We start from the raw sequence: 19,553 nt of genomic DNA, 5'->3' as shown, positions 1-19,553 counted from the left end.
TTGATGGAAAGTCTGAGAGAAACATAAGCTTTTTAAAAGACAAATTCAGTTTCCCTACAAAATATTTGGAGTTTTTTCCTCTCTTCTTCTGGCAGTGAAATTGTTTGGTTGCATTGATTTATTAGAATGACGTAGCTCCCAGTATCATATCTAGACATTGGTTGCCACTCAGCAAAAGGATGTGATGAGATCACATCACCAAAATAATAAGGCACTGGAGTTGCTAATCAGGAGGTTACATATCATTAGGGGAGTTTCAAGTACTTGAGGATGACTTTGATATTTGCAGAAGTGTGGTTTTTTTTTTTCAATTGACAGAGTCTGGAAGATACCTGGCACCAGTTACTCTTCTATTCAGCTCTAGTTTCCTTTACAGAAGGAAATTAAAATCCTGAACAACGTATTTACATGAATATATGTTTTCCTAACTGGCAAGTTTTTGCTTAAGACAATCATCTTCAAAACATCTTAGCAGAAGAAGAAAATAAGTATTTTCCCCAAATCTCTTCCTTGTGAGTTTAGTGGGATGTTTTTGGGACTCGTGTTTTACAGATGAAAATTAAAGGCGGGGGGAGGGGGAGCAATCTTGCCTTGGGAAGCCGTATGACACCAGCAGGAAGGTCCAAAAAGGGGCGCTGGAAAGAGGAGACCTGCCAAGTTCCACTGCCGTGCCTGCAGGTTGGGCTGCTATCTGCCTGTGGGGCCGCGGCTCCCGACCCTCCTCCAGTTCTGCAGCTGGAGGCAGCAGCTGGAGGAGAAACCCTTCTGCACAGACAGCCCTGCCGTACATAGGAATTGCTTTCCCTTGATTTTTTTCCTTCTACGGACTTTTTTTCCCCCTACCTCGGGAGCTGATTATTATCAAGCTGAAACGTATTTCCTTCTGAAAAGTGATTTGGTTTTGTTTTGTGTTTGGTTCCCTTCATTCACACAGACCTCTCTAGTGGGAAGAGGCTTAGATCGGGATTGTGGAGTTTTCTCAAAATGTGGTGACATGCGTTTCTACTGCGCTGTATGTTTTCTTGCCGTCTTTTGCATCATATATTTTCCAGCAATTTTGAGAGATGTAAGGAACAGCTTTTAAACAATAGGCAAAGAAGTGGGGGGGATTATTCCAACAGTCTTGCAAGTTTGGAGTATTTCATCTTCTTCAAAAGGCGAGGAAAAAAACCCTGTCCTTCTGAGCAAATGATTAGAAGAAGACTGGGAATACAATAATTACCCCAAATGGAAACCCAGACTGCAGTCAAACAATACAGCTTTTGTAAACCGGCTCCGCCTGTAAAAAAATTTAGGAAATCTCATAACTAGAACTGTCGAAATCTTTTTCTTATGCAACAATATGTAAAAGACTCCTGAGAAATGAGGAGTAAACATGGAAACCCAGTAAAATAGCATGATAATGAACTTGCTCTGAGCATTGGAGATCGCCTTGGCGTTACTGACATGGATTCCTTCAACCACAAAGTATTTTCTCATGTTGAAGAATTTGGGACAAATTACATTTCATGATGTTCCGCCAATAAACAAGCACGTGAAGACAAATAAACTGGGACTTGCCATAATCTACCTTGATCGTTGCGGAATTTGAGGGGACCAAAGTAATCGGGAGCGAGGCAGTGTGGTTTTGAATGAATGTCCTTTATGAGAGACCAGAGAGAAGATCATTTATATCCTTCATATTTTATACTTTTGCCTCTAGGAAAGAAAAGGCCAGCAGAGCCCCGACTATCATTCACTCATAATGATGGCATTCAATCTAGTGATTCACAGTGAATCATATAATAAGGTTTCCATTTTGCGCATGGGGAGAAGAAGGAGGAGGGGTGGTTAAACTTTGTTTAGTTCGCATTCACGTCCCCAGCCTCCTCTTTCCCTTGAACTACTTTACGGTTTTGTTTTGGTTTATTTACTTCTTTATTTTCCCTTTAATTTTTCCCCAGTTCGGCTACCCCTCAGCAATAAAAATCTCTGGAAGAAACGCTGACACGGTTAATTGTATGGTTATTATTTTCCCTTCGGCGGCGTTTCATACAAGCACGGCTCTGCTTTCGTGGGCTCTCGGGGCCGGGCCAGGCCGAGCCGGGCCGTGTTGGGCCGGACTGTGCCGCTCCGGAGGTGGCTCTGCCCCAGCACAGAGGATGGAGACCCCTGGCCAGCGCGGTCCCTGCAGGCGGCAACTCCGCGGAGCGCCCGGCCCGGGGCAGCCCCCTCGACCGGGGCATGGCGGGGAGCCTGGGAGCAGCCCTGGACGGCAGACTGCAGAGGCACCGGGAAAGGGGGAAAAGTCGCTTTTCGGCATTTTGGCTCAAACTCGCCCCCATATCCCCCGTCCCTGGGCACGGGAGGCACAGCTCGTTCAGCGCACTCGTCTTGTGCGGGTTTGGGTCGGGGTGAGGGGGTTCCGGCACCTGGGGCCCTGCTCTGTGAGTGCAGAGCCCCTCCACACACCGGCAGGACACATGCACAGGACCGCGGGCTCGCTGGCAACGCAACCAGCGGGCGGATGCTCTCGGTGCTCTCGGGACCCTGAGAAGCACTTCAGGTAAAGGCCGAGACGACGGCAGGGTAAAGCTCTGGGGGCTGGGAGGAGGCGCTGGCTCAGCAGGGAGGTCTGCACCGTGGCTGCCAACCCGCATCAGCCAGTGCGCCCCATCAATAGCTGCTTCTGCAGAACCCTATGAAAGGCAGCCGGAATCACCCCAAGAAGAGATCGAAAGAAAGGCACCGAGCGGGAAAAAGGCTCGGAAAGCACAAGCATCCCGGAGCGAGCAGGCGAGGCGAGGCAAGTCGGTGCTGACGGGCAGGGGTAGAGGTGATGCCACACAGGAACCGGCTCCAAATGCGCCTGGAGGAGCGGTGCTCTTCTCCAGCAGAGCCGGCACCTTTGCAAGAGCTTTAAAAAATATATTAAATTAGATAGGCGTGTTGTCACTAAAGGGAAACCACCGCCTTAGCCATGGGGCTTTCACCAAGGCAGCCAAGTTCCCTTTTGGGCAGAGAGAGTCTCGAAGTCTGCTTGACATCTTGAAGCTTAAATAACCGTAAGGCATTGTTACTCCCTGGCAGCAAAGTGCCTCGTTACGCCTGATTGAGCTAATTGCTTTGAAATAGGATATATTATCTATAATTATAGAGATCTTGGAGGAGACGGCCAGCCTTTTCTTTCATCTTTTCCAAGTGCATCATAATGTCGCGATCAAATTAATTTAGGCCACTTGAAATAGTGCCTTCCTTTCAGCTCGGCTCCTCCGACCCTCAAAGAGACGGGGACGCCTCGGCGGCTGGAGTTTGGCCGTCCAAACCGTTCCTAGTGACCTCCCGAGGACCAGTCCAGGTGCCTGAAGCCTTAAAAGTCGTTTGGGTTATGTTTAATCAGGGCAGAAGGAAAAGGGGAAAAGAGAAAAATTAAAAAAAAAAAAAAAGAAAAATAAAAAAGAAAAAAGAAAAAAGACAAGAAAAAAAGAACTGGGATCTTTCCGCATTTTCCCGACACTCAGCGGAGAAGGAACAGCGGCGGGAGCAGGGAGGGCTTTGAGCACTTGAAGGGCTTTGAGGGCTTGTAAAGCCCGCGGGACATTTTTAGCACTTGCGATAGATCTGGCTTTTTGCCCCCAGGGCTGAGGCTCTCACAGATGAAGCAAGGCTGCTGAATGCTGCTCAGACAACACGCGGGGAGCGCGCAGGGAGCGCGCAGGCAGTGCCCGAAGCGGTAGAGCTGCCCCGGAGCCGCCCGTCCCCAAAGCCAGCTCGTGTCCTGCGAAACTGTCTGGTCTCCTAAGAGCTGCTGTCTCGGGAGAAATAAAATAGAAACAAGGGAAACAACAACACCCCTCTCCATTCTGAGTTCTGTCTTTAAGTCAAAGATAACGTTTACAAAAGGCAGACAATGCCCTGAATTGGTTTAGTGCTGCCTCCTGTCCTTTCTCCCCATCCCCCATGCGCTCCCTCAACCCTTGTTGTTGTATTCCCTCCGAAATAAAATGCTATGGGTAATGGCTTTGCCTAGCACATTCATTATATTGAAACGGGACTGTTTAGGATGCTAATTGCCCAATGTTGTTATCTAGCACAAGTGCCTTCAGGGAAGCGCCACTGCTCCCAATAAAAACGCTGGGCTGGAACAAGCACCCATAAAGTCACCTATTCCCCCGTGCCCTTTCACTTCGATTTTTCTTACAGCCCAGGGAGGAAAATAAGAGAGAGGCATCTAAAAGCAAGCCAGAGTATCAACACCATGGAACAGGTACTAAAAAAGTTCCTAAAACTTAGCGGTGTTTTGGTCACCCAGAGCGCAGCAAGCAAGGTAGGAAGAGTTTGGATACTAAAAATTTTCCGCTAAACACAGAAATCAGCCTTGGGAGAAATTTCGTTATGCAAATTTGTTTTCTCCATTCCTAACTTAGAACTTATAGATTTCATTAAGAAAGTTGTGAAAGAAAGAAAGGAGTAAGAACCGAAAGGAACTTTACTGTCTTCCCGTTTTCAGCCCAAGAGCTTGCCAGCACGTGAATTAGAATCAAGTCCTTGCTATGATACAGTGATTGAAATACCACCGAGTATGACAGAAATGTAAACACAAAGCGCTCATTGCTGGGAGATAAATAGAGAGCTAATTATCTCATTCTGTCAACTCTCAATGAGAGCGGGATCGCGCTCTCGGTATGAGACGCACACGCATCTCTTCAAACCTCAGCAACATCCCAAGGTTACAACCATTCTACAAAAGAAAAGCGAGGGAAAAAAAGACCCCAAACAAGTCAGCAGCTCTATTTTTAATATTCGTATTTCTATAGAACAACAAGATCGAAATCAGCCCATGGGCTGCCTCGAGGTCTAATAAACACATCACTTAGTCTTTTGCACGGTTAAGTTTGGAATCAGGGGAAAAAAATAATAAAAACCCCAAACAAGATCCTACCTGTAGGATCGGGTGGAGGGAACATCGTGACACCGTGAAACACGATGCATGGATATATGTGCATGTTTTCTTAGTCGGGGGTGGGGTGGGGGTGCATCTTCGTGTCGAGCACCCGGCTTTGGGAAAATGTCGTGTGATTGGTAGAGCAAACTAATTTTGTCAGGCTGAATGTGCTGATGTCCCAGGGCTAAGGCGCCTTGCTCCCTTGATGCGGGTTAACGTCCTCAATAGTCCCCCTCCAGCTGAAGCCTTTGATCAGACCGCTGCTGGCGCCTAAAAACAACATCACTTGTCTGCCTATTAGAGGCACTGACTAATCGTGACAGATTGTTTATTCTCGCAATTAGCAATGCAGCCGCTTCTCCGAGCACCCCCCACCCCCCCGCCCCGAAGCGGCCCGACCCGGCCCCCTGGCCCGACGGGGAGCGGGGGAGGCTGCGGGCAGCGGTACCGGCACCGGCACCGGCAGGGCGCGGGGCCGGCCTGGGCTGGGCTGGGCGGCGGCACCGCTGCTCCCCGCCTCGCAGGAGCGCTCAGCAGGGCGGCACGGATCGGGAGGGTGGTTGGATGTGCCAGTGTGAGCCATGTGTCGGCGAATAGGTCTTCACGAAGTGCGTTCGCTCTCATGTGTAGGAATGCGGGGGGGTAGCCTGCAAGTCGCCTACAAATCATCTTCACTAGAGTATGATCCATGCATGAGCACAGCACATGCGGGAGGTAGGTATGATGTACGTGCAGGACACTGTGAGCACACCGCAAGGGCACATGATCACGCGTGTGTAAGATAAGTGTGCGTAGCTGCTCGCAGGACAATTCATTTCAATCAGGTCCTGTTGCTTATCAGTTAACAAAATGTCTATTATATCAATTCATTTCATAATCTATATGCTCCTAATCTACCATCTTTATTGGGTTCAGTTAAAAGGAAAGGGAATTCTCTGTCCCTCCCCGTTTAGATAATTGCCCTTAAATGACTGCAAGAGGCTCTTGTGTTCCGAGGAGATTAGAGCCCTGCAGCTATCAATAAACTTTTCTCAGCGAGCGGCCAATCCCGTTATTAGAGAGCGGCTCCGTTTTACTGCACATCCGTCCTGAGCGCGGGGATAAGAGATCGTAAAACGAATTTACAAAACAAAATAGCTGGGACTTTAAGGGCTCAGGGGCTTATATGTTTCTTTTTACGTGAATGAACATTTTGTTATCTGCAGACACGCACACATCTATGCCATGAAAAGTGGCACAATTTATGTGTTGTGTATGCGGGTACGTATATAAACGCAGATCTCCGCAGTCACATCGAACACACTGCAGGGCCGGCGTTCATTTAAAAACAAAACCAACAAACCAACCAAACCCCCTAAAACCACTGTTTCGAGGCGCAGCCAGGTTGTGGGATGGGAAGCGGCTCCTTCCCTTTGAGAGGTCACACTCGGGACAGCCCGGTATTTGCTGGTTTGGAAGAGTGGGCTTGGGCCCGCTCCCTCTCGCTTGCTAGTAGAAAGGCCGGCTTATTTTTTTCCGACGTTAATACGTTTTTTCCCCGAGTTTTGAGTCTTCCCGTCCCCGCGGCGGGGAAGGGGACTTCCCGGGGAAGGCAGCCCCGGCCTTCTTTGCTCCCGCCTGAGATGAGAACTGGGGCGCGGAGCGGGGCTGAAGGCAGCGGGGCAGGCCGCGGGGGGGTGCAGAACGGGGCTGGGGCGAGCGGATCGGGGCGGAACTGAGGGGTGCGGAACGGGTTTTTGGGGAGCAGAGCCGGGATGGCGAGAGCGGGCCGGGGGGACGTGGGGCCGGGGGGGGACGCGGGGCAGGCGGGACGCGCCGCCGGCGATCCTGGCCCCGCCCCCCCGCCCCGCCGCCAATGGGGCGGCACCGCCCCGCCCCCCGCGCGCTGGTTGGGCGGTGCCGCCCCCGCGCCGCTTTATCAGGCGGCGCCGCCGCGGGGCTGGAGCGCGTCCGACGGCTGCACGCGCCCTCCGCGCTCCCGGCCCCATGCGCAGCGGCCCCCATCGCTCCTGCCCGGCGCTGCGGTGGCGACCACGGGCCGCCTCTGCATGGCCCCGGCTGTGGATATGACCGCCGCGCCCACCGGGGTCCGCAGTGACGAATTGCCCGCGTCCGCCTTCAGCAGTCCCGGCGGCGGCGGCGCCCTCCCCGTCGCGGCGGCGATGGGCGGGGAGGAGGAGAGCGACAAGCCCAAGGTCTCCCCATCCCTGCTGCCGTTCAGCGTGGAGGCGCTCATGGCCGACCACAGGAAGCCGGGAGGCAGGGATGGCCCCGAGGGCGCCGGGCCCCCGCCGGGCGCTGGGGCGGCCGCCCGCTCCAGCCTGAGCCCTCGGCTGGGCGCCCTGACGGCGGAGGCGCCGGGCTCTCCCCTGCCCCTGGGCGGGCACTTCTCCGTCGGGGGGCTGGTCAAACTGCCCGAAGACGCGATCGTCAAGGCGGAAAGCCCCGAGAAGCAAGAGCGGAGCCCTTGGATGCAAAACCCACGGTTCTCGCCGCCTCCCCCGAGTAAGTAGGGTTCGGGAGCGGGCGGGCTGGGAGCCGTCTGGGGCGGCTGCGACCCTCCCGCAGGGCCGGGCAGTCCGAGGGCAAAGCTGCGCGGGCGGCCGGGGTTTTCTGTTGGTTTTACCCTGCCTGGCCCCTCCTGGTACACTTCCCCCTGACGTTCGCACTGTCTGCTAGGCCACTTCGGCCCGTTCAAATTACTGAACGGGTTCGAGTGTGTGCGAAGCCGGATGATGGCTGGGAAGGCATAGGAAGAGCGGCCGCGCCAGGGCGAGGTCTTGTGACAAATGTTAACAGAAAAGTAAGATAACCCGTCCGGCCTGTTAGTTTGACCTGGATCTCGAACTGACCACGCAATTCTTGACCCAGTCTCAGCGGTGTTTTCTCAGAAAATGGCTCAAATAATTCTGTAAGGACCCGCACAGACCGATCTCCTGGGGGCGGGAGCCTTGCGGTCTTCAGCCTCACCGGCTGCTGTCTCGAGTGGTGCATCTCCGAAGTCTGAAGAGCCGCAATTGCTAATGTTTTCCTGCTTTAATACAGAGTTATCTAAATAATTAGAAGTAGCAGCGGGAGAGGTGGGACGAGAAAAGCCTGTTAATTATCTCAAGCGGCTGCGCTGAGCCCGGGTCCGGAGACCTCGGGCTGCCTGCCCTCGGCCTGGTCGCGCTCCGTCCCCACTCCGGATCCCGTGGAAAGGAGCGAGCTTGAGCTGAGGCTCTCCTGAGCGTTTGGGGTGGCCCTTAGCAAAGCTACAAACAGAGCTATTTTCTCTGTTCCTTGGAGAAGGGCAGGTTTCCTGACAGGAGTTGTGTAGAGTATAGCAGCGGTTTAATTTATTTAAATTGCAAAGTAAAAGTTGTTATTGCTAAGTAAACCGGAGACAGATGGATGTTGAGGATCCTTAGAAATGTTAAATAAGAGAAAAGAGGAGCGGACCGGTGAAGAGCGGTAGATAGAGCCTGAGTGTCAATGCAAACCTCGTAATTAATTACATGCTTAATCCGGTTCCCAGGGGCCTAATGAAGAGGGTGTGAGACTGAGAAGCCAGCCCGTTTTGTTTATTTTTTTTTCTCTTTAATCCGATAAAAAGGACGGGACTTTTTTTTTTTGAAGGTCATTCCTTTAGTTTATGACTCCTGTTCATGAGCCGGGATCCGTGAAGGCAGGAGGTGGAGGGTGTGTGGGTGCCTGACTCCTGTCCTTTGCCGAGTATTTTTCCATGGATTTGTTGGACGCTTTCCTGTTACGGACACCCGCTCTCTTTACTGGAAAGGGAGATGGCAATTTGAAGTGTGCCCCAGGCAGCCCTGGAGGATTTGGGGCGCTTTCGTTCGAGTGGCACCTTATTGCCTTCCTGTCTTCACCCCAGCTGCAGTAGGGTGGGGGTTCTGTGGGCCATTGGGGTTCCGGCGCTGCTAACCGAGGTGTCTTTCTCCTTCTCCTCTCCCCCGGCTGCTCCCGGCACAGGGCGGCTCAGTCCTCCAGCCTGCACCCTGCGCAAGCACAAGACAAACAGGAAGCCCCGGACGCCCTTCACCACGGCACAGCTGCTGGCCCTGGAGAGGAAGTTTCGGCAGAAGCAGTACCTGTCCATCGCCGAGCGTGCCGAGTTCTCCAGCTCGCTCAGCCTCACCGAGACCCAGGTGAAGATCTGGTTCCAGAACCGCCGCGCCAAGGCCAAGAGGCTCCAGGAGGCCGAACTGGAAAAGCTGAAGATGGCAGCCAAGCCCATGCTCCCGCCCGCTGCTTTTGGCATCTCCTTCCCGCTGGGCGGCCCGGCTGTTGCCGGTGCCTCTCTGTACGGCACCTCCAGCCCTTTCCAGCGGGCAGGGCTGCCTGTGGCTCCTGTGGGACTGTACACAGCACACGTGGGATACAGCATGTATCACCTCACATAGAGCCTGAGCCTTGCTGAGTCCAGCCCGCCGGCTGTCTGCTCCCGCTGACTACACATGCACTCCCTCCCTGCTCTTCTCTGTGGACTTCCCCATGGACCCCGTGGCAGAGACTCCTCCAGTCCAGCTCTGCTTGACCTCTCTGCTTTCCTCTCTGACACTGGGCCCCTGGCCCAACACTGTTCTGCACTCCTCAGCAGTCCTGGGGAGCTGGCAGAAGCCTGAAGCATTGCCCCAGCTCCTTCCTGACCACAGGGTGTTGATGGGCCAACCCTGCCCTGCGTCCCGGGGTCCAGCTGGCAGCCTGGAGAGAGTCCCCTGCATGGGGTAAGGAACTGTGGAAGAGAAACGGAAAAAGGGGACTGAAAGACAGGATGTTTCTCTTACTTTCTGCAAGGCGAGGTCAAGAGGCAGAAGGGTAGAGCAGCCTCTCCTGTCCCTGTGTAACAGCGCTGTCTGTTACCTGTCTTTGTTCCTCCGCCAGCTCCTTTGGAAGGGGCTCTGTGTACTATGTAATATACTGTATATTTGAAATTTTATTATCGTTTATATTATAGCTATATTTGTTAAATAAATTAATTTTAAGCTACTGTTTGATGCAGTTTGTGTGCTCGCTCCTTGCCCTGCCGCGGGCGATAGAAGAGATCAAATTTGTGTGTTGGGGGACAAGAGAGAGGGACTCTTCCCTCTTCTCCAGGAGACTTCAGCTGGAGTGATGGTGAGACACAGCAAGTTGAAAGCTCAACCGATGTGTCCTGGAGCTGCCCTGTCCTCACAGCTGTCTGAGATTTCTTCCTTTTCCCCCCACTGCACCTCTCCAGCATCAGCTCCCACCGTATCCTTGCCCTGAGGGTGCAGGTGGCTGCTACTACTTCCCCAGCACAGCCCTGGCTTGGCTTCCTTAGCCTTAGGAAGAAGAAAAAATGTTCCTCTCCCTTCCACCTGCCTCTGTCCAGAAAGTTCCCTGCTGCAGCCCTCGGCAGCTTCGGAGACCTTGGGGATGGTGTGAAATGTCCCACACCTCGGTACCAAGGGCTTCCCTCAGAGCTCCTTTTGGCAGCCGGTATTGCTAGGGGAAAGGGAGAACCAGGATTTGGGGCAGTGGGGAGATAGGTCTGTCGCTGTTGGGGTGGTGCTGGAGAAGGGGATAAAGCATGTTAATAAGCGGGGGGTAGCAGCAGCGCCGGAGCCGATGGGAGTGGGTAGGGTGCGGGTTGTGGGGGTGGGATGTTGGGGGAAGGTGGTGTTTAGGCACGAGTGCAGGTCAGGCAGCCGGTGGGACCCCCGGGACTGACGGTCGGGACCGCTCGGCGCCGTCTCTCCTGCCCATCCTCGTAGCTCCGAGCGCCCCGCAGGCCACGGCGGCCGGCTCCGCTGGAACCCCGTCCCAGTCGCCACGGCCCCGTGGAAACCACTGGCGACGGCCGAGGACCCCGCGGAGGAGGTCGGCGGGCCTCGCATTCCCGGCCGCGCCGCTCCGCGCCCGCTGACCCCGCCGGTACCGGCGCCGCCGCTTCGCCGCGTCCCCCGCCGGCTGCGCTCTGAGCCCCTCAGTGCGTCGCTCTACCCGGTTTGGTTTGGCGGATCCCTCGGGTAAGGGAGAGCGCTGGTTTCCCCTTTTTTTTTTTTTTTTTTTTTTAATTTCGCGCTTTATCTTTGTGCTCAAGGAATGGTCGCTGAGAAATTGGGACTCTCTATATTTTTCTTTCTGTCTTTTTCTTTTTTTCCCCCTGCTGCTTTCATTTCCAGCAATTTAAAACGTTAAGGTTGAAGCAAAGTTAGAAGGAAAATAATTGCTGTAATGAGGGTTCGGCAATCTTGTGCAGGCACTGTGGCTCCAGCGAGACTGTAGCTGGGGGCGAGGCGGGACTTTTTATCATCTCCTAAATATCAATGATGCTTTCAATAACTCAATGAAACAACATACCTGAACCCAGTCACTTTCTCCAGAGCTCGCTGGTCTAATCCCCCTCTTCTTATCTCTCGCTCCGCTCTGGCCGCCCAGTCTTTTCTGGGCTGGGGTGAGTTTGGGGTTTTTGTGGTTGTTTTTTTTCCCCTGAACTTTTTTCCCAACCCTTTGGCTTTCTTTTCCGATCATTTCTTTTCTCTGTGTAAATGACAGTGTCTGTGATCCTGACCCCAGCTCCCAACGCCGCGCCGGAGCGAGAGAGCGCTGTGCCGGCTTTTTCCCACGTTGTGTCTCTGGCAGAAAAAGGCTGGAGATAAACTTAGCTTCTGCGCGATTAGACCGAGCGTTTGGGGAGAAGATCTAATCGCGCAGGAGGCCAGGTTTATCCTGTAAAGATGCCCTTAAAAAACCGAGAGAGAGATTTTAAACAGCGAGAACTGCCTTGAGCTGGCTCCCTTCAAGCCCCACTTCCCGGCGCCGGCACCTTTGGGCGCTGCGACGCGGGGCTCCGGGCAAAGCGGGATCCTTTCATCTCTCTGCTTTGTCTCTTTTTTTTTTTTTTTTTTTTTACATTATGTCAACTCGGGATGGATATTCGAAGCGCAGGATTCCTATTGAACAAGTCTTTGCTTTAAGTTTTCCCCCTGACCCTTGGGCTAAAGTCCTTGGTTGCTCAATTAAACCCAGATGAGAACAATTAATAACTAAGTAATGACAATAAGTTGGGAATCACACGGATGAACGCTCCATGTGAATAGGAAAAGCTCACACAAAAGAGCAAAAAGGATTTGTCGGCTCTTTTTAAGGGGGAATTGGCTTTTCTTTTTTCTTGCCTCTGGCTTACCAGCAAATAAAACTCACTTTTGTGTCTTTGTCGCCTTAAGGATCTCAGTGGGCAGTTGGAAGTGAGAATGGCTGTTTTCCTTTCAACTTGAGGGTGCTGGCGCCACGCAGCCCCAAGGATAGAGAGTAGCCAAAGCAAAGTTTCCTAATAACTCCCCTCTCCCCCGCCACCCCTCCCCAGTCACGGCGGTACCCCCTCCCCTCCATGCATATCTCCACATGTACTCCTAGAGAGCCTCGGCAGACAGACGAGAGAAAGCAGAGGGGCCCCGAGCACCTCCACGTCCCTCAGCGGACTCACAGCCGAGGCAGACTCTGCCGTGGGAAAGCGATAGCGCCTTGGTGCGACACTTCCCACGGAGCGTAGGAAATTAAGCTCACACAGTAGCCAGAGCACGGAGAGGGAGAAAACGCGCAGAAACGCACACAAAATAAAAGAGAAGCCGTTCTTCTACTCTTACTCCCACGAAGGACGGGAACGGCTCCGTTACCCGTATACGGGGGCAGCCCCCGGGCGCATCTGCTTGGCACAGGCTCCGTGCGGGCTCGGGAGCCCCGACTGGGAACGCCGCGGAATCGCGCCCAGCTCCGGCTGTGGCAGAGGAGCACGCAGCGCGGGCTGAGCGGCTAAGAAGCAAGGAAAGGCTCTCTTTCAGTTTTAGCTACAGAGAAGGTGGCTACCGGGAAAACCCGCTACGCAAATCTGGTTAAATCGTGGATTTGTCCCCTGCTCTGAATTTCTGGTGTTTTCGGGGTTTCTTTCTGCATTCGCTCTTACACTCGAAACACGAATCAATGCCCGGTTGAATGCTTTATCGAATGTTTTCCGTAGTGCTTAAGTGAATTGGGAGCTTAAAAGCATGGTTTCCAAAGTTAGGGCAGTCTAAATTCAGCAAGTGAGTTAGGCACAGCAGCAGCAGCAGCTTCCTGCTGCTCAGGATTGTGCCGAGAACACAACCTTCAGAAATCAGAGGCAAAACAGGGAAGCTGACTAACTTACCCATTGTAAAGGCCAAGAGAAGGGGAGGGGGTGAGCCTGCTTCTCAGTAGCGCTAGTATGCTTAAGTCCAGGCTCATCATCTTGTGTGAGTTTCCTGAGTCAGACCTTCTTCCTAAAAACCAGGGAAATGAAAGGTCTGTTGAACAAACTGACTGGACACCTTCACAAGGAAACGGGATGCTTGGCACTAACTCCTCAGTACTGTCTGATTTTAAGAAAACAGCTGAATTCAGGTATTCTGTATGCAAAGTGAAAATACCAATCACCAGCTTATTAGGGCTTCAGAGGTAATTGCTCTTCATCTCTTCTAATGATACACTTGATTTTATATTAGACACAGAGGTGGCAAGAGAGAGCAAGAAAGAGCAGCTGCATAAGTAGCCTCGAGACCAGGACATGCCTCAGAACCGTGGGGCCACCCAAATTAAATCCAGTAGACTGGTGGCTGGTGAGTACATCTCTCACTACTTGGCATATAATTTACTGTACCCGATGAGCTCCTAGATGCAATGACGTGGTTCTGTCCCTCTCTAGTTCGCCATAAAAGCAGGCTGATGTGACTTAGGCACTGAACTACAAGGGAGTCTGTGGCAGTCTTCTTCCTGCCTATCACAGCGCTGGGCCCCACTATATATATATATTACAATATATATATATATTCTAACTCAGGAAGCATGTGGATTCTTGAAATTTCCTTTCATTAGCTTTTAACTCTCTCCACACCTTATGTGAAGCACAGTGGTGTCTGTCTCTGGCCTGAGCAATCTGTTCCACAGCAGGAAGCCTAAAAAATGAGGCGTTGCGATAATGGGCATTGCAACACACAGCTCCTTGGGGCTGGCCCGAGGCCCCTTCTGCAACACGGACCCATTGTCTGTCCAGCTCTGTGGCAGGAGAAGCTGGAGGCAGAATCAGAAGCAACAGCTCTGACTCATTTAACTACGAGTTGTAAATTGTAACATGCTGCACAGAGAGATGTGGTAGTGATTTGCTTACAGCAGTAAACCGATTGACATTAACTCCACTCCATTGTACTTCTTCATCTCAGAGATCTTTTATCCCTCCAGGCTGGCTCCGGTTCCCACCCTGCAGTGATTAAAGGGAAAGCAAGAGAGGCAGCTACCTGGATGCAGTCTCCCTCATGCGACCAGGAATGTGCAATAAATCCCCTGTGCAAAGCTATCCTTTTCATCTGGGGAAGTGGCGCAGCTGAGGATCCCACTGCACGTGGAGCCAAACTCCTCCAGGAGGTGAGTGCCTGCAACCGGCTCGTCCGTGTGCTGCTGCCCGTGTGGTATGGAGTCCCCTCGACCAACAACCAATTCTCATGACGGTGTGAACAACACTGTTAGTACTGTAGTGTTTCTTCTTGCTTTGCCCGGTGGAAGAGAAGCAAACCTCTTGCATATGGTCATACAACAATCAAAGCTACCCAGTTACATTGTACGACCCTTGCTAGTGATCTGTGAGACAAACCTTGTGAGGGAGTTTTGTAGGAGTAATGTTTAAAGTCTGAGATTTATTCTATGATCCACTCTCATCTAAGCTGGGGCAGACAACAGGGCAGTGGGGTCATGGTGAGCAGCACTGGGCAGGACTGAGGTCCAGGCAACCAGGCACGAAAAGATGCAGCCCAAACTAAATATTCATTTCAGCTTAACTGAGCAATGCTTTTGTTGTGTTTTGTATGGGGCACACAGCAACAGGCAGAGTGGGATATGCACTTGATGTATATTGGAAAAATAGGTACCATGTAATGACAAACACAGTCAAGACCCTCTGACCAGCACTGTTGCTGCCCAGTGTAGGGGTGGAAAGAGAAAGAGCACTCTGGGGAGGAAATATTTAAAGATTTTGCTATGATTCAGGCTCCTTTTGCATGACAGATAGAAAGGAAGTGACAGCATGAGGGAAAGAGGTCTGGTAGCAAAAGATGACAAAAATATGTTAGCTGCAAGTGCTGTGGGGAAGCTCTCAGGAAAGGAGGAAAAGAGAATTATTTCCAAAGGACAAGCTGGAGGGAAGGAGCAACTTTTTTTTGATGCAATGTTTTGTGTGCCTTAGCATTATTATGCAAATATCAGCTAACACAAATACCGAAGTAAGGATGGGATGCTTTAAAACTCAAGGGGTGATTGACTTACACTGTAAATGCATTTCGATGTAAGCCAATGGGCCTGTTCCCATTTACATCAGCAAAGGACTGGAGGCTCCAAGACTTGCCCTCACATTATGGCAAGCTTGTGTGCATTAGTCCTGGGGAGCATCTGCTCCTCACACTGTACTCACTAAAAGCCATAAATGCTTTTCAAAACCTCGTAATGAGCTTTGGACTTACTGTGAAAGCTGTGTCTGTGGCATACCACAAGAAGAGACAGTGGGATGTCGTAGATGTTGTCAATCTGACCAGAGATTTTTCTTTCTGTGACATTGTCAATCCTCTCTTTAGGTACAAGACTACATAAACAATGCACACTAAATTTTATTTATAAAACAAAATACAGGGCTATGAAATATAATACATATGGTGTGGGACTGGAATAGACACAGAGAGAAACAGGATTCAGTGGTTTTCAAAACAATTTAGTACTTTAAGCATTAATTACCTTGAATTAAGACTGTAGGCAACTACCTGGCTATGGAGACTGTAGGTTACAGAACAGAGATGTTCCCTGTTGCCACTTGTCAGGAAGCCTGAACTTGAGTACCCTGCCAGATGCCCAACACCTGAGAGCCTTAGTGCCAGAAAACAACACGATGTCTCCACAACAGACATAATATCAGATAACAATATAAATATCAATATAAATAGTAATCCAAATGTGAACTTTCTTCAGTGATTAGCACAGCTAAAAAACTTCAGCCACATTCTTTCTATAGACAGCTTAAATATTAACTGCATATACAAAATCTACATTCAGAAAGCTTAGCCATGAGTTTCTAACTCAGAATTTTAATTTAGAAATTACTCAAAGGAGGTCCGGGAGTTAAAAGATTCTTCAAGAGTAATTTCTTAAAAATGACATGACTTTAACTGCATTTCTATCAGCTATGATACCTGAATTAGGATGAACTTAACAGTCTTATTAACTTAGAATTCAAAGGTAGATCTTTACACAGCTCTCCCTTTAATTCAAGAAGTTCCATGCAGGCATGTCAAATTTCCCTCTAAATAATTGCATATTTCAAGTACATAGTCAAAATAAATCCATGTCAAAAAACCTGAAAAGCAAATAGAAAGTTGTATAGGGCATATAATAAAATGAGAAAGCTGAGATGGACATATAATCCTAAATTATTCTTATTCTCTAAAACACCAGGCTGAATTTCTCCAAATGTGATTTTTTTTCCCCTTCCTAAAAGATGGCTTTAATACTAGCCAAGTTTGAAGTCTGTAATGACATTTATTTCTGAGCTATGTATGCATGAGAATTTCACTTTGCATAGTTGGAGACTGTGATCTTTTTCTAGCTTGCATAATGTTTAACATGACTGAATCAATTTTCAAAACAAAGAAACACGAAAGCATTGAAAAATGCCCTGAACAAGAATGGCCATTTCCATTCCATAAGGAATTTGTTTGGAAAAAATTATAGAGTTGTTGGAATTAGAATCTAAGTTTATCTTAAGTTTGCTGGAAAAGAAAGTTATATTATATGAGACAATTAACCATTGGCTTCAGTCTGGTCCAAAGCCCAATAAAGTCAGTGGCGTCTTTCCACAGGCTAACTAACAGGCTTTGGGGCTAACTCATAAACTGCAGAGCTCTGCAGAAGGTAATAGTTCTACATTGCTTATGTGAAAGTTAAATATAGCCCAATGTTTGTAAGTGTGTGTATGTATTATGATTAATTTAAACCCCTGGTTAAGGTTGGGTTACAGTTTCCATTTAATTCATATGCATGTGTTTGTATTTGTATGCAAGTACATGTAAAGACAGACATCTGTGAACGTGTAAGCGCACACATAGCTAATGCCATAGAGATGATTGAATCAAGTATATGCACATGATGGTAAATATCAGCCTTTACTACAGTAGATATCACCGTCGCCATACATATACTTTGACATATCTGAACGTACACTTTCAAAACCAGCAGCATCTGTTTACATTGAACTGCAATAAAAACTGAGGGAGGCATCAGTTAGTATTAGAATTTTATCTTTTCAATGTCCAGAAACAGTTTCTGTGCCTTTGATGTAGGTTGTCAAGCACTACTGGAAAATTGCATCTCTCTAATTACTGCACTCTGAGCAAAGGAAAGGACATGACTGCCTGGCAGCATTTGTCAGTGGGGACCCTACAGGGACTTGCTTTTTGAGTACTGATAAGCAAAGTTAGCATTCAAAAAACAGTAATGCAGTCTGTTTTCAAGGGGGAAAAAACCCAGAAGGGACACTGTTTGGGATGATCCACTGTAAAGCAGTACAGATCATCTCTGTTGGAGCTATGATTAACCCTTATCTCTACTGTTTGTCCCCTCAGATGAATCTTCCTGCATCCTGCATGAGTGTTTAGTCTGGATATAAACCCAGTGGCAGTAGCACCACTGCTTACACAGGTATGCACGTGTTCAGGCCTGTAATGAGTACCTCATTAACCTGTGAAGTGGCTGTATCGTGCCTGAAGATGTGCCTTCACATTTTGAGGCTTTTAGAGGTGGTACTACCTTATCTGCTCCTCATTATCCCCATTCCTTATTTCTTCCCTTAGGTGAGAGGGAGACCTCTTGGCTATGTGTCACAAAACGTTTTATGGCATTTTTAAAGCTGGATCAGTTGCCTCATGAGATTTAGAGTTACAACCTTTGCTGATGGCTGCAATGGTAAAATGGAAGTTGCAAGGGAAAAGCATTTAGAAAGCCTTAGCACACCGAACTCTGTCAGGTGACAATGGCACCAAGGAAAGAGCGGCACTTGCCCCTTCACGAAAGTCTGTGTTGATATGAATAGGATCTTTTATTTTAAATTCCAATTGCTAGTGAGAAAGAAAGGATTACTAAGGCTTGTTCTTTTTCTTCTGTGTAATCAGAAAGAAAACATTTGTATACTTTACATATTATATATATGAACAAAAGACTCACTCATCAGCTGTGTGTATCCCAAGTGTGCACCAGGAAGAAAGGCTGGCAAAATAATTGCACCTTTTCTAGTATTTCTACCATAGCGTAGTAGCTTCCAGAGTAGAAGTACTTCCAGGAGATGTGCAGAGTGTAGGACAGCCAAGCACAGCCAGAGGGAAGAGTGAACTCAGAGAAATAAGCATGGAAAAAATATGCAAATCAAAAATAGGTAGTTAGCATACAGTGGAATTGAAGCAAATATCTAGTGTATAAACAAAGCAAACACAACATCTTCGATGTTGAGATTGCCAAAATGCAGCTAGAGGGCAGGGAGGTGAAGAGGTAGAAACACATCTGTAAAGATGCATTTTACAGTGAACAGCAGCGAGAATACTGCAAAAGACACTGGGTGCACTGTATTGTGCCTGGCAGCAGCATTTATTTCATACGAGCAAAAAAAGTGCAGGAACATAAACATTTGCAAACCATCTATTTTACTGGCAATTTATAAGAAGAACTCGCAAAGTGTTTAATGCTTCCACAGCCAGGCCCAGGGGGACTGAGGTATTCAGGCACATTTTAATAAGGAGGACAAGCCAAAACCAGAATATCCAATCTCTCCCAGTTGCAGGGTTTCAGCATTGAGGGAGAGCTGATGGCGATTTGGATTCTGCTTGTCCTGGAGCACAGGTAAACTCCAGATATCTACATGTGGGAGAGCACTATGACAAGCTCTGACATCTAGAACCAGTTGGTGCTCCTGTATTGGACTGCACAACTTCCTAAAGGCATAACACCATCTCCTAACAGCCAAAAACTAAGCAGCTATATGACTCTCTCCCAAAGAAGCTCAGCTCAAAGTGAGGGTGTGGAGGCACTCTCTACACTTAGTTGCTGAGGCTTGCTGAATTCCACATCAGACAGGTCAGTCAGCATCACTCTCTTAAAAAAATACAGCTGGAACAGAACACAGCAGCATAGCTCAGAGCAAGCCGGGTTCCCCTCCATGAAGAGTTCACAGCCAACATACCCACCTCTGAGGGTAGCATCCTCTTCCCAAGCTGAAGCATTACCTCCCTTCACCCAGTGGGAGCCATGTCCCTCTGCAGCACACAGTGTACAGACAAGGGGATCACAGAGACAACAAGCAACAGAGGAACTTGCTTTGTTTTAATGTTCTAGCTCGTGGTTACCTGATAGAAAATGCATAGGTAATTTCTGTAATAGGGTCCTAAGTGTGGCAGAAGGCTTTTTTGACTTTAATCTTCAGAGATGCCTACTTCTCACTTATGGATCTCTCTGAGCATCTAAGAAACATCTGCTTTAGGTGCTCTAAAACATCTTGAGAGACCAAACCAAGTGCTCTTTAGATGGCACAATAGCTGCGTTCAGTGTCCAAAGATGGTAGTTGAGT

General features: G+C 49.5%; 1 protein-coding gene across 1 annotated transcript; it reads left to right on the top strand.

Annotated features, from left to right (window-relative positions):
- The first annotated feature begins 6,952 nt into the window (after positions 1-6,952).
- On the top strand, positions 6,953-9,914 carry MSX1 (msh homeobox 1). Its single transcript, XM_027686575.1, has 2 exons — positions 6,953-7,429; positions 8,897-9,914. Exons 1-2 carry the CDS (start codon positions 6,973-6,975, stop codon positions 9,325-9,327), a joined length of 888 nt encoding a protein of 295 aa, XP_027542376.1. The 5' UTR covers positions 6,953-6,972; the 3' UTR covers positions 9,328-9,914.
- Positions 9,915-19,553: the final 9,639 nt, after the last annotated feature.

Source organism: Neopelma chrysocephalum, unplaced genomic scaffold (assembly GCF_003984885.1).
Source record: "Neopelma chrysocephalum unplaced genomic scaffold, ASM398488v2 Primary Assembly neopelma1_71, whole genome shotgun sequence".
Lineage (NCBI taxonomy): Eukaryota > Metazoa > Chordata > Aves > Passeriformes > Pipridae > Neopelma > Neopelma chrysocephalum.
This window is presented reverse-complemented; position numbering and strand designations above follow the sequence as displayed.

What these genes read in the sequence shown, in the direction of transcription:
- MSX1 (XM_027686575.1), top strand. Translation starts at nt 6,973, where the DNA reads ATGGCCCCGGCTGTGGATATGACCGCCGCGCCCACCGGGGTCCGCAGT. An exon ending in GTTCTCGCCGCCTCCCCCGA is followed by an intron (nt 7,430 to 8,896) that starts GTAAGTAGGGTT and finishes CTCCCGGCACAG; the next exon opens with GGCGGCTCAGTCCTCCAGCC.